The sequence below is a fragment of the Dasypus novemcinctus genome, chromosome 3 (genome assembly GCF_030445035.2).
Source record: "Dasypus novemcinctus isolate mDasNov1 chromosome 3, mDasNov1.1.hap2, whole genome shotgun sequence".
In the NCBI taxonomy this organism is placed as follows: Eukaryota; Metazoa; Chordata; class Mammalia; order Cingulata; family Dasypodidae; genus Dasypus; species Dasypus novemcinctus.
This window is the reverse complement of record NC_080675.1, coordinates 140,429,692-140,444,914: the sequence shown is the minus strand read 5'-3', so window position 1 is coordinate 140,444,914 and position 15,223 is coordinate 140,429,692. Positions and strand designations below refer to the sequence as shown.

The following is a 15,223-nucleotide window of genomic DNA, read 5'->3' as shown; positions in this document are numbered from 1 at the left end:
AATGGTTCAGCCCTGTGGTTCCAGAATTCTTCCTGCTAAGCAACCCCTTAACCTGGACATGATTAATCTCCAAGCCCATTCCCCTACCTAAAGAAGGAAAACTTACTAGTCCTCCCAGCACTCATGGTCCCATCATGGTCAATGGACATGGACAAACTGGGGCTGGCTGGTATTATGAAAAGGGGACACAATATGACTGTACTTTCTTACAGGCTACAGAATACAATCCCAAACCACTGAGAACTGACTTGGGTTTGGTGACACCTTTGAGGTTCTCTGGGCTTAAGCCTTGCTGGGTGGCTAGTGAAGAGCTGGTATTCTGGCTCAAAAGCCAATGTCCCCAAGAGAGACTCCAGACCCACCAGTGGCCCAAGCCAAGTCCTCATAGCTCATACGATAGGGGTATCAAGCAAGGTTCTGGAGATGCTGGGGCAGGATGTGTCTCTTCCTTGCCAATAGCCTCCACCCATGTATTAAGCTCAAACCTGATAGCCTGAGAGAGATGCACAAAGGAGACTGAAATGGGAGAATGTTAGTAGGAGTTACAGAAGTAGGTACCACAGGATTGAGTACACTGAATGAACAGATAATGTGGCATCTCTACAAACGGTTCCTCTGTGTACCCCAAGGCAGGGTCTTAGCATAATGGGCAATTCAAGATGAGCTTATTTCCAGCGCTCAAGGGAAATGCAGCTCTACCAACCTCTTTAGGTCCCTGCGTCTGGCAGCACTAGGAAAAGTGAAGGTGCTAAATTCACCTGCCCTTTAGGCAGGCATGGTCTGTAATGACCCTTGGCCTATACCCAGATGGCTTTGCTCTTGGCTCTGGGTCTCCTGGACAACTTCCAGGACATTCAGTAAGCCCACTACCAACACCCTCTCATCACTACATCTCTCTTTCCACATAGGAGCATCCTCTAGGCTCAACCCAGAGATTTTTCCCTGCTTTACAGATCTCAAAGTGAATCTGACTCTTAAACTGCTATAGCCAGAACCACTACATACTGTCATTTTTTGGCTTACACACTGTCATTTTTGGCTTACACACCGGTCATTGAGAATGAGTACTTGGGGAGAATACCTGCCCTAGCTAGTTATCCTGGAAAGTAGATTCTGGGCTCTAATCACAACTCAACTCCTCACTTGATGATGTGGTCTTAGACATCACTGCCCCTCTTTGGACCTCTGTTTCCTGTTCTGTTAAAATAAAAAGAAAAAGTAAGGGTGGGGTGGGGGGAGGAGATTAACAGCCTTATCCCAAAGAGAGCAGATGAAGCCCTCATCTAGTATGAAGTGCTAAACAGATGCCAGGGACACAAATTGTTGCAGTCACATTTCTAAAGAGAAAAAGGTGCCTAAAGTCCCTTTAGAAAAATAGCAAACTTGATAAAACTTAGACCTAGTTCTGCCTTATCACTCAGTAATGTGTGGAGGGGAGGCAGACAGGACTGGTCTCTTGCAAATTCAACTTGGCCTTACGTAGTGGGGTATGGAAAAGTATCTAAACAGTTGATCTTCAGTGTAAGAAACTTTGGGGGAAATCAAGTGGTGTCAAGCTGTATTTTAGTAAGCATTTGCTGCATGACTAGCTTGGTATTGTGCTCAGTTAAAAGCTAAAAAGAAAAATGGCCTTGAGCTAGTCATTACTGTCTCAACCTATAAATGCTAGGCAGTTTCTTTTCTGGGATCACCAGCAGCAAAGAACCTGAGCTCAGTCCCTGAAGCTTTATGTCCTCTCTCTGGCTAGGGCCGGAACCATGAACTGTAGGAACCTAGGGTAAACTATAACAGCCAAAAGGTAGAAAGAAATTCTTGGCGCAGAGAAAACATGGGTAATACTTTTCAAATACAACTCAATTATGTGCAAATGGTCCATCCATAAAAACGGGTACATAAGAGAGGGGGCCATGGATGGGAATGTCTGTATATCCTGTAAAGATGACTAACAAGAACCTCAGCAATACGTCCTCCTCTCTCCTTGGCTCCCTTCAGTTGAGTTTCGGATCTAAGTGAAGACAGGCAGAACGAGAAGAGGTGAGAAAAACTGTCTTTCCAATCCCATTCCAAAACCCAAGAGAACTGGGATATGGAATCCCATATACTTCTCCCCTAAACTAAAAGAAATTATTCTAATTCGTTCCTCTTCATATACCTTTGGAGCCTAGAAGTTCACCTATAGTAACTGCAGATGGCATCAGAACTACCTTTTGTTACAGCCTGGAAGTCTCCTCAGGGGTGAAGGTTGAAGGGGAGGAGGAATTTTAAACAGGCTAGGGTGTGCTTTAGCTCGGGCTTAAGGTCGATGGGCCTTTGAAGAAGTCGTGCATGCTGGAAATAATTTAGGGTAGGTTAAATCCAAAACAATTTGTAACAATAAATAACTTTCTTTTCTGGGTAGGAGAGAAAGGAAAAAAGAACACTTGCAGTCTAAGTACACCTCACTCGCCCCCATATTTTTCTTTCCTTGTATTATTTTTATGCAGGTGCTTGTGGAATGGATAGACGTCAGAACACATACATTATGGACAAAGGCTTCAAAGGTAGAGTATCCAATCCTGCTGTCCCATTAGAAAGGGCTTAGCAAGATAAAAAGTGCAGATCTGAAATCAACAGAAAGTCTACCTGAAATTGTACCTCTCTTCCCCAGCCCAAGGCAAAAAAACAAAAGCTAAAAGACCACATGACCTGAGACTGCTCAGTAGCTCTGCCCAGGAGGAGCAATCATTATAATAATGAATTCATCTTTCTGTTTCAGTTGCACCTGCTTAGCAAATGCTTGTGGGTTTTTTTATAGATGCCAACTAAATGTCTCCGGAAATATAGAACGTCATTATCCAGCCAATTAGCACGTGTTAAACTGATTATAAAACCTGAAAAAAAGTCAATCTACTTGCCCCAGAGGCCTCCTGTTATTGCACTGGCAAGGACCAGCACCCTGCATCTGCTGGCTTTCTGATGCACAAGAAATGCAATGATACCCAGTGTTAACATTGAATGGCACACCACCCTCGAGAGATCTCTGTCCCCAAGAGCAGGGAAACCAAGACTAACCCCTAACATATGGGAACTTCAAGTTGGATCATCCCCCTAGGAAGTAAAATCAAGGATAAAAAGTCAGGTCCTGTCACTGGGCTTAGGCCCTGGTTTAAATGACAGATGTGTGGAACAGACAACTTTGGAACAACACAAACCTAGTTTTATATCCCTACTCTGTCACTTATTAAGTGTGACCTTAGACTGTGAACTCTCCAAGGCCATTTCCTATCTGTAAGACTGGGATAAGTATGTCTGTCCTATTGTCTAATAATGCCTGTCCTAATGTCATAACAAGGTTATCATGAGTACCCAATAAAATCACAGATGGGAAGTGTTTTTGCATATTTTAAAGAGCTGTACAAATGTAATTGGGTGTGCCTTTTGTTTCTGGGGTATATTTAAAAGAATCTTCTCAAAACTGAAAGAGATGTGACTGGCAGCAAAGGTTCCAGTGTATATCCTAATCCTAAGTGTGCACCAGAATCACCTGGGAAACTTGTTAAAATACACATGTTCACACTTCACCTCAGGACTCTGATGCAGTAGATATTCCAGAGGGCCCTGGAATCTGCATTTATGATTAGTATCTTAAGGTATTTTAATACAGCATATTACCCAGTTATCATTTAGAAACCACTGGTCTAGCTTGAACCAGATTTCCAAGTCTTACTTTCTAAGTCTTTTAGACCTAGCCTGAGATACTGACTGATTTCCGAGACACAACCACCTTCCCAACCAAGGAGAGGTAATGTGTAGAGCTTGGTTATTAGAAGTGGGGTGGGCTAAGGGCAGGAAATGGTGGTAAGAATTGTGTTCTGAGCAACAGAACAGTTAAGAAAGCATTCCCATTAGCACTTATTGGGATATGCAGGCCTAGGACAGGAAGTCACTCCCCAGGCTCCTAGCCAGTCAAAGGATGCAGCTCCTTTGGGAGTGTCATTGTGGCAAACACCTGTGAATCCTGACTTAAACCATCCAAATGGGGGGGCAAGCAAGCACCGTAATAATAGGTGAGGCTAAAAACAGAAAGGATAGCTCTAGTTATTTCATCACTATGACTTGGGATCCCAGTTTCTTTCTCAAAGAAGCCAGAGGATTGGGTGGAGAAGACGTCAAAGGGCCTTTCTGACTCTGAGAATATGCATGATTCAAGTGCAAATAAGCTGAGGCAGGCCCAGACACCTCAATAAATGAGCACACAAACTTGTCTAAGCACTTTGTAGTCCTGCATGCTGTGATCAGGGTAGCTATTTTCAGGCTCGCAGTCTCAAACGTAAAGGAGAGCTAAGGAAAGCAGTCTCTCTGCCTCAGTGTCATTTCATTCCTGTCTTATGGGATCATATATCTGAGCATCTAGGAGCAGGGAGGGTTTTAGCAGGCTGCCAGCCAGACTCTGTTTCACCACTCTGGCCATAATCACCTTGAGAAGCGAGATAGAAGTTCCATGCCTAGGGTTTCCAGGCACAGTGAATTAAGGTGGATCTCATCTAGATCAGTGTGAGCCAAGAGGCCTGGGTGGGTTCAGATCCCACTGTACTCACAAAGTCGTCTTGAAGTCATTTCGTTTATAAAACGAAGAGGTATGAATTAACTGACTTCAGAAGCTCCTTCTTACTCTGATAGCATAAGCTCATATGTAATCTCTGGAAGGTAGGAACTTGATGAAAGCAAATGCCACCGTAGGGCTAAGCCTTCAGTCCTTATGCGAATAATAGACCTGGGTTCCTAGAAGAGTGACTTGCCAGAGCTTGGGCAGCTCTGGTAGATGATTCCCCTTTCTTTGCAAAATGCCCTGACGTATAGGGACTGGGGTGGGGGAGGGGCCATAAAAGGATGAGGAAGTATTTTTGAGCAGCTGGCTATTCTTTCCCTCCTCCCCCTCCCTTGGTAAGCGAGGTGGGTGACGCAGCTGGATTCAGCTGGTTTCCCAAGTTTGCCAGTTTACCTTGCCCTTCCAGTTCCCAGCAAAGATGAGATCCAGATCATTCCATACTTAAAGGCCCTTCCCAACCCCAAGCATTACTCTATCTTTGTCTTTACTAACTTTGACCCATTTATGGACGATCCAGCTCCTCCCCAACAATAATCCCCTCCCCTAAGCCACAACTTCTCTTTTATTTTTCTAGGTGCATCCCCTACTGCAGAGCTGAGCAAACAATTTATTCCTCAGAACTTGAAAGCAGACCTCATTTTCTCTGATGAAATAAGGATTTGGTTGGTTGGCTGAGGCTTACAGGCATTGAGCTAGAGCTTCAAGGCTCTCCTGATGCCATAATTGAATTCATTATGGGATATCCATATGTAGCTTAGACCTTAGCCTCTCTCTTTCAGCAAGAAAAAGTATTCCTTGTTGAGGATAAGGTAAAGCTGTAGACAGTTTGCATTAGAGATATAGAGCAGGAGAACTGAGTAATAAGATCTAGTGGGGAGAAAACACCTTGATTTGATATCAGAAAAGACAGAAATTGAGTACTAGCTTTACTTACTAACATTGGGCATTATAGTAAACTTTCTGAACTTCAGCTTCCTCATTTCTAAAGTAGTAATAACACTCCTTCCTGTCCCAGTCCCCTTTAAAGATTTAACAAGTTTCAAATGATCTAATTGGAATGAAGACTAGCCATTAAGTGCTATACCAAAGTGACCTGTTTCTCCCATAACTCAATCTTTAAAAATATGCAACTTTTTAAAAATACAAAGTAAAAGAGTGTGTACTTGGATGGGAGAAGGGGAGGGGTGTCAGGAGATAATTCTGTCAAGCAATAATGGTTCTCAGCTTCCGAACAAGCAGCTCTGAGCGCTATTGATTTACCCCTTGGCTGGTCAGTTCAGAGAACCCAAAGCAGGACTGCTGGGCCATATTTGTGTTCCTGGGCTTACCCACCACTTCCTTTAACTAACAAAGTACCCACCCAGAAGCAAATTTCTGTGGCTTGAGGCAGAACCTATCCGGCTCCCTTTAGTCCTTACTGGGGCTGGCTGGGACTGCTCACTATCTCGCAAGACTATTCTTTCCTATTTCTCTCTGAGGGTCATATATTATAAGGAGGCTGCAATCTGAGATGGGACCAAGGCCAATGCTGCTCTCCAGTTCTGGGCTAAATTGTAATGGAAAGTGCTCTAAGCCAAATTCTAGAGTTTGCACTGACTGCTACTGGTGGGCAGAGTGATCCTGGAGAAGTCACTTCCCCACTCAGCCTCAATTTCCGCATAAGCAATAAAGAGCGGTGGGGGGAGTAATTATTGCTCTACCCATGTCATTCAAAGTAATAAGTGAATGTTCTGTGGTACAAGATTGAGGAAATGTTACCATCTAAGCAAACATCAGTAATTTCACAATAACAGAAAAACCCCTCCCACTAAACTACCTGTTATGGAAGAAAAGACTACTATTCCTTGTGTGGCACACAGCTACTTTAGCCACATTGAGTATTCTGCTCTCACTGCCCAAAAGTACATCTAGTCACCCCTTAAGTTACATCATCACCTTCACTTTTTAATATTTTCACTAACATTATGTTTTAAGCAAGGCATAAGGTTGGGGGCAGGAAACATAAATAATAGCCCAAAATGTAATTTGTGGTGGTTCTAGTGAAAGATCATCCAATAATTTCACATCTGCTACCAGTCACAGAAATATAGCCAAAGCCTATTGGAGCACTTCTCCTATCACATCCCTGTAACTCAGTGGTTGTTTCTAGACTTCCCCCAATCTGGCAGAGCTTCCCGGAAGAATGAGAGTCAGAGCTGCCAGAGATTAGAGTCTGCTTTTTCCAGGCAAATCCTGACTCACTTGGGAGGATGTGCAGAAGGCAGCTCTTCCCCGAAAAGGGAATGGTCTAGAAGTTGAAGGGCAGGGTCCTCCTTTCTTCTATGACTCAAAGTCACTAAGGGACCTTTCTTCCTCCACTGGAGCTATAGGTACCTAATTTCATATTTGGAAACCAGTTGCATCCTTTTGTACTCTTAAGTTACTCTGAAGTTTGGAGGATGATGCAAAAGAGGCAGTGGAAGAGGAAACATGAGTTTTCCTAGCTGCCTGGATCAAAGAAAGGTATTGCTGAATTAAGGTTCAGTGTGCATGTAGGAGAACTAGGATATACTTGCAAGAAACCAGGAACTTTCCAAAGACCTAGCTTGAGACTGGGTGCTTTTTACTCCTGTTACATTTCAATCTGCCGTACTCTGATCATGAGCTCCTGGAGGGCAGGCATGCCACTAAAGTTGGCCCCTAAAAGTAGCCACATTTCTGATGTCTGTGCTAAAGCACACTTGCCTACTTCTTCTGAATATAAGATTCTTAGCCACCAAAAATAATTCAGAAAGAGGATGTTATCACAGAAAAAGCATAGGCCAATGAGTCCCAAGACATGGATTCAAGCCTTGGCACTGACATTTACTAGCTGTGTGACCTTAGCCAAATCACATGATCTCTCTGGGCCTTCATCTTATAAAATATAAAGTATTAACTATCTTTGAAGGATTATTGTAAAAATTAAATAACAGATGTGAAAGCATATTAAGAATATCTTGAATTAATTTCTTTCTAGTCCCATACCTGACTACTCAACACAAGAATTTTTCTATCTCCCCACCCCCCCAAAAAAAGTTTCTTTAAAAAAAGAACTCTGCTTACCTTAGAACACACACCTCAACACACTTCATAAGCAAATCTTGGATTATTATCATAAGCTTTTATAGTAACTCAAGGATCCTGAAGTCACATAAACTCAAAGTCTCCTGTTTCTAATATCTAAATACTTATGTCCTTGCTTGTCCTAAGAAATCTCTCTTCCTTTGCAGATTACATGAAAGAATCCGCGTGCAGTTCTAGTACTTGTTCCTTGAATAGCAGCGAAAACCCTTACGCCACAATTAAGGATCCACCCATTCTCACCTGCAAGCTTCCAGAAAGCAGCTATGTAGATATGAAGTCACCTGTGCACAGGGGGCCTCCATACACAGATGTGCCATCATTGTCGACATCTAATAAAAATATATATGAAGTTGGTAGGTGTCTCAAATAACTAACTTAGTACAAAGGAGGGCAATAGTGCAGCATCTGAGTAAAATCAAGCCCTCTCCATGCACTCTGTCTTGAAAAAACACACACTTCTTTTGTTGCATTTTAAGGAATCTAAAGTGAACTGCCTTTCCCAGTACTGCCCTCCTAGCTCATGCAGGAAGTCAAAGTCTTGTGCCAGCTCTGCTTGAAAAAGACACTAGGATCAGCATGAAGCAGAAATACTGGGGGTAGGGAATGGGTACACACACACACACACACCCCAATTGGTTGTTGATATAAATCCCAGTTCACACACAAAAAATCACGACACTTGCAAATTTCTAAGTCATTCTCTTCTACCTTTTCCCAGTTTATCTTATGTCCCTATATAGACCACTAATAAGATCCCTATCTCTAGGATATTCTACATCTCTTGGTGGTGACCCCAGCATGGGTTCTGACAGCACATTTTAGATCTTCCATCTCTTAAGGAAGCTTCAGCTATAACCCACAAATACTTGTCATAAATCTGAAACCCCTAGCTTCTCTCCCTACTAAGTTAAAATAGAACTCTCTCCACCATCCCCAACAAGGAAATCAAAGCTAATCTGTTCTCTGAACTCATTTTTCACTATATTCCTTAGAGCCCACAGTCAGTGTGGTCCAAGAAGGCCGCGGTCGTAACACCAGCTATATCCAGAATCCATATGACCTGCCTAGGAACTGCTATATTCCTAGTCATTATGACCTCCTCCCAGTAAGACAGAGCCCTGCCAATCAGCCCTCCCAGGACGAGCAGACTTAAAAGGGATAAGCTTCTCTCATACAATGTACTCTGCTGAATACTATGACTCTCTGAAAGAAGACAATGCCTTGACTTGAAAAAAAAGGTACAGACTGACTCCAGCTGCATGTTAGTTATTATGTTCACTTGGAATTAAAGAAGAGCTTCCACATGGGACTGGGGTAATCATTCAAGGAGTCTGTTCACAAAGGCAAATCCTATCACCCACCCAAGCCTAACCCCAAATGCCCTGGATTATATGATTTTTAAAACATTTAAGATATAGCTACTCATCAACATCAGCTAAACAGAGCTAAATATCTATATATACACTATATATATACATAATATTTAATTATCTGAAACATGATGCTTAGAGCGCATGTAGGATAGATCTTACAAAATTTCCAGGGGGAAAAAGGCCTGGACAGGGAAGAGGATTACTTTAAAGCACCTGAAATAAGTATGTCCTTTTGGTTGCTGTTACTATCAGCATGTTTTACCTAAGATCATTAGTACACAGAAACAAACTATGCCAGTATCAATAAAGTACCTGGCATGTATGTCTGGTCCATCAAATTACAATGACCAAGATTACAGAGTTCAGTACATAGTCTAATGCTAACAGTTTCAACTTTTTAAAGTAAGACAATAAATACAAATTAATTTTCTCTATTATTGCTATAAGTGGTAGTAGTCAAAAAGAAAAAAGGTAAAAATAAGTTTCCAAAGAAGCAGCCTCTTTCAATCTGCAACAGTGATTTCTAGGCCAGCTGTACCAAAGCTTGCCAATTCAAAGGCCAAGGGCATTGCAGTCAGTCCTGGCCTTGCCATATCGCCTCTGTCCATCTAACACCTGAGTCATCCATGTGAAATAGACTCTGAGATGATGCTTTAAGTAAGCATTCATAGACTCCGAAGAATTAAGAATCTCTAAAAAACAGCAACTTGGCCTCCCCATTTTATTTCGCTGGCACTCCTGGACTCCTGAATACCTGCTTTCAAGCAATTCTTCATAAACCCTGAGCTTGATCTAATAGTATGGAATCTAAAAGTACACAGGAAATTAGACAAATATACCATATTTAAGCTGCTTAAAGTACATAAAGTTTTTTGATGGAACTAAATGCAGTGATCAAAGAAAGAAAGAATGGACTGTAGCCAGTTGCTGTAACACGATGTAAAAACAGTATACAGCATCTAAGGATGTGAAGTGCTTCATCCTTCTACCTTAAACCATCACCTACTGAGATGGCCAAAAATGTATTACAATGAGCTAAATCTCCAGATCCCAGTATTCAAATGTGTCTATACCTTTCACTACTAATGAACATTGACCAGCTGAGGCTTGGGTAAGTCAAAATGGAGCCAACTCCCCAGTCCTAAGAAGGTTCTCACAAAAATTAAAGATCAAAAGAAAAGCAAACCAAGAAAACTAATGGCCATCCCTATACCACTCCATTCTCTGATACCAGTTCTACCAGTAAAAAGGGAATACTCCCAACAAAGGTATACAGAAAAGGAATTAAATGACTGCGAAGCTAGAAAAACTGCTATAAGAAGAATGGAAGTTCTGAAGACCTTGATACAAATTGGAAATCTGCTGTGGAACCAATTACATTTGGGTAATAACCAGCAAAAGCTAGAAAATAAATGAACAAGTGCCCCCCACTTCACCCAAGGCTTAAGCAAATTTCATTGGGAGGGCAAAATATATAATACTTACATGAATGCTGCATGTATGCATGGGAGTGAGTGGTCAGCAATAGCAAATTTATGTTCCAAAAAAGCCTTATTAAACTATAAATACTAAAAAAATTACTTTGTAGATCCAAGTAAATATTTCAAAAACATACGTAGAAAGAAATATAGATAAGAGACTTACCTCCGTATTTCAGGGCAGCCAGTACTCAATTATCGTTATGAAGCAAGGACCAAGGAGTATGGCAGTCAGATCAGCGAAGAGAAACTTCACCTCAATCCCAGGCTTTATCATCCTCTCTTAACCCTGCATGTACAATAACTGCTACATGGCAAACTGCAAACAAGCAGCATCATTCAAGTTTCACCTCTCTTTTGCCAACTCTCTTCTGGGCAAAGGTATTCAACAAGAGAAGGCATGGTGTAATCACTAGAGCACTTGGTCAAAAGATTTGAGAATTACCCTGGTCAAGTTACTTTCCCTCTCTAGGGAGAAGCAGAGAGGGGGAAAGGAGTACTAACAACCTTCAGCTCTAGAACACAATGATTTGTAAAGAAATGTAATAAAACTCAAATCAGGCAATATAAAGGAGAAGGGAAAGGCAGTGGGTGTGATTAATCCATTGTGACAGCAGCTGCCTTCACATAGCTAGCTAGCTGCCTGTAAAAGACCTTTCAATCTTACAAGAGTATTTGTTAGGAACTTCTATCTAGCACTGGCACGAAGAGGTTCACAGTCAGCCTAAACATGTGCACTATGATTCCATTCATTTTATTGGTGACTTGGAAAGATCTGTTCAATTATTTCACAGAAACTAAATTTTCAAATAAACTGATGTGCATACAGTTCAAATGAACAAAGAAAATACAATTATTGTACAACAGCATACGTGAAACTGTGAAATGGCAATACTTTTTAAAATAACAGATTTGTAATATATTTGTTCACTGTGCAGAAGTACTGAACCTTGTACAAAATAAATTTCCCAACTGATTATAAAGAATGCCTACTGTCATATTGCAAATTGAAAATGTAGGTATAATTTAACAGCTAACCTATATTTTGTGTGGTCACTTTAGGCAGCTGGAAGAGTGAAAATTATCCCAATAAATACTTGAAAATAAAGTGGAAAAGTTCTATCAAATTTATAACAATGGAGTCTCTTCCCTTAAAGTGATGAATGAGATCAATATATTCATGTCCAAAATTTGTTGAAGAATGTCATTGACATCAGTATTTAAGATTAGAGGGTTTCTCTCCTGTCTTAAAGACACGGACTCAAAGACAGCTTGTGGTTAGTTCCAGAGGCACAAAAGTACTTCTATGGAATGGAATAAAGGCAAGTGTGAGGGCCACTAATTTGCATAAATGCAGTGAATAGCTTTCCACTAGTATAAGTTATCATCCAGTATAATTATCCGGGTACATCAGTTTTAGGACCTTTTAAAACATAATCTTGTGGCTTAATGAGAAAAAGAAGTAGCAAGATTAATTTTGTAATAAAATACCGATTGCTAAAAAATAGCTTACTGAATACATTCAATGGTTATCTTTAAAATTTTTCCTGCACACATTCAAAGGTTTATTTAAATCTTCATATTTAAGTCACATCAAAACCTTTCAACTTTTCAGATCACAAGGCTTACATAACTCAGAAGTTATTTCAACTGAGTAAAATGTTTAACCAAGAGTAATGTTTTTTGCTAAAGATTAAGACTCATCCAAAAAAGAAATCTTACTAACAGTTTTAGACAATTTTCAAGGGCTGAAAGTTAACATCTTAGTGAAAGACCAACACAATTATGACTTGCAAGATCAAAGAGGTATTTACTGAGAAAAATAGTATAGAATTATGACTTATGAAATACAAGGCTCAGAACACTATCTAATACCATGAATTATAACCAAAGGCCAATTGCTACGTACAGGTCATGCACTCAATTTGAAAGATCCAAGAATGATAAGTAGTACATTCTATTAGCCATTCATCTAACCAGAGGGAAGAAAGAAAAGGCTCATTTAATCAGTATGTGGCAATAGGAGACAGAAATCTTCCTCAGAAGACATAATTTCTCCATTTAAGGGTAAATGTGATGGAAACATAGGGGCTGATTACAGGATTCTTTATTTTTTTGTTTTCATTTAAAAAAACAAAACGAAACTGGTTATTCTCAGATCATAACTACCCAATCTTAGCCAGGATTAGCCTCTTGACTCTTTTAGATAGTCCTCCCTCATAATAAATGAATACCAAGGGCAGACAAAGAAGAAAAGATCATTTATTTAATAAGTAATTTGAGTATGCACACATGGAAAGCTCTGATACAGGATGGGGGTGGGAGGAATAAATACTAGGAATATAAATATTTTTGAACAAAATACAGTCCCTGCCCTTGTAGATCTTACAAGCTAGCAATTACTGAAGGGCAGCAATAAATGGAGGGCCCTGGTGAAGACTGGAAATGCTGAATATATATTTTCTTCCCTGACTTATACAGAGCTAAAAAGATTTTCAGAGGTGGTCCAATCGAAATCCACAGAAGGTGAAGCTCTGGTCAGTAGCTTCAGTTGCACATTCCCCTTTTACACACACACACACACACACCCATTCCAGGTTCTGCCGACCAAGTCATTGTCTAGTCCAGCAGATGGCTCTCCAGAGCCTTGAGAGAAATGACCACGGCCTTAGATCCTAAAAGTACTGTTACTTAGGTATCTGCTTTTAGGTATCTACTTTAATGTAAACCACAACCTAACAGCTCCCCCAGAAATGGTTTTACATTAAAGATAGCTTAAAGAAATATAATAGCTTCTTAGGGCTTCCCAGACTATCTCATTTAAGGCACAATCTTCTATAATATTCTTGGCCCATATGATGAAAGGCTTTGGCACAGAGCTTAGTACAAGAGTCATCAATCTCTTAAAGATATGACCAGGGACCATACCACTTTTCTACAGATATTTTAGGTAAAAAGTAGAAAAAATGGTATGCTGAGAGACTGGAGGTTGTCAGAAGGGGAACTGGGTAGAGGAAATATGATCTGAGATTTTGTGGTTTAGGACAAGGTTAAGTTCTAACCGATTCAAAAGTAGGAGGGAAATCTTGTTGGCTACTAATTTTCATTATCACCATTGGTAAAAAAAACCAGCATAACCCATTTGCATGCTATCTTGTATTCTCTGTGTCAGGGATATCAATCCAATACATTTTAAAGAAGTGAATTCAAATAAAATGTACACTACTAATAATTAGATTACTATTCCAACAGCCAAAAAATAGTAATACCATTTATATCATGTGTATGTGCACATAAACCTCTACACTTGGATTTAATCACTGGTTCTACTGGATAGCTAGCTCTGTGGATTGATTTTCCTTCTTGCATATTCCTTTTAGAGCTAATAAAAAAATTAAACACAAAATGTTTTTAAAAGTGCTCTCTACCAGACACGAATATTTTTAAATATTAAAATACAGCAGAATTTTTTTTAACAGCAAAAGACAAAAAACAAGCAGTCCCAATTTACATTGGCATAGAGGCCTGTCAAGCACTCTCCCCCCGTTAGCACATATGGTACTCTGATGAATACTGTTGAAACTGACAGTCATTTTGCAAATGTTCAGAAAGTTTTCATCTTAGTGAATGCAGTTAACATGGAAATAAAGATGACATTTTCATCAAGTTATTGTGATAAGACCAAAAACATCTTATAAACTGTGTACTTGATTTTTACTTATTAAATTTAAATTTGAGTTACAAGGTATAATTTGGCTTTACCTGAAGAAAGTTCATGCACAGGATTATAGAATTAGAGCTGAGATGAAACCCCAAAATGACGTAATCCAGTCCCCTCATTAATTGAAAGAGATGAAATCACTGAAGAGCTATGACTAGAACTCAAGTATTTGTCACCCAATCCACTGCTCTATCGTACCTGCTACTTTTAACCTTTTAACTCATATATTTTCTAATATATAGCTAGTATAAAACATCCTTTCAAATATTCTTTTTCTATACTCCAAATTTTCAGGAAAATGGATAAACTAATTAAAATTACCTCTCAGCCAAATGGTCTCCCCTATGTAAGCTATAATAAAATTAGCACTTTGTATCATTTATCATCATCAGCCTCCTACAGTTTGGGGAACACAGCCAAAATGTTAGAATGACAACCCTCGTTCATATGGCATGTCATATAAATGAGTGGGAAAGATGACCTGGCAATTCCCAGAAAGGAATGTGGCACCAGCACTGCCCCAACTAGGAGACTACTCAGCCAGCCTTCCTCTCTGACAATGGTGTCATAGTTCCTCATCTGACTGTTCCAATACCCATTAAATGATGTAGTGGAAAGGGGTCCTTCGATGGACTTTGTTCATTTGTTTTATATGGGAACTGCATAAAAGTTTATATTTTCCAAGGGCCTGAAATTTTTTTCAGGTTTATGATGTGGTTTATGTTTGTGAGAAGTCAAATAACCAATCTCCACTTTCGTCCTTTGGGAGGGGGGAGCTCCATAAATTGAAACGTAACAGGTTTTAATAAGTTCATTATTATCCACTCAGCCTTTGAAGTATCTAGGCCATTAATAATTGCTCCTGGTGTGCCAAAGTTGTCTAAACAGTACAGTTTAGGTACTATAGGGTAGGTAGAAGAGATTATCACAATAGCTCAAACTACTAAAACCATTTGTA

General features: G+C 40.1%; 1 protein-coding gene across 11 annotated transcripts in view; it reads left to right on the top strand.

The window, feature by feature from the left end:
* MEGF11 (multiple EGF like domains 11) overlaps nucleotides 1-11,527 on the top strand; it is a 345,568-nt gene extending 334,041 nt beyond the window's left edge. Inside the window, exons 24-26 of one of the 11 annotated variants that reach the window (XR_011648442.1) lie at nucleotides 1,993-2,034; nucleotides 2,484-2,540; nucleotides 7,840-7,864. Coding sequence is in view for 7 of the 11 variants with exons in the window: in XM_071214251.1 (XP_071070352.1) it covers nucleotides 2,484-2,540; nucleotides 7,840-8,046; nucleotides 8,686-8,846 (425 nt within the window). In the remaining 4 variants the exon portion in view is untranslated. Of the gene's footprint in view, nucleotides 1-1,992; nucleotides 2,038-2,483; nucleotides 2,541-2,794; nucleotides 3,379-7,839; nucleotides 8,157-8,685 lie in introns of those variants that run through there. The other 10 variants (XM_071214251.1, XM_071214250.1, XR_011648443.1 and 7 more) reach the window with 10 other exon arrangements.
* Nucleotides 11,528-15,223: the final 3,696 nt, after the last annotated feature.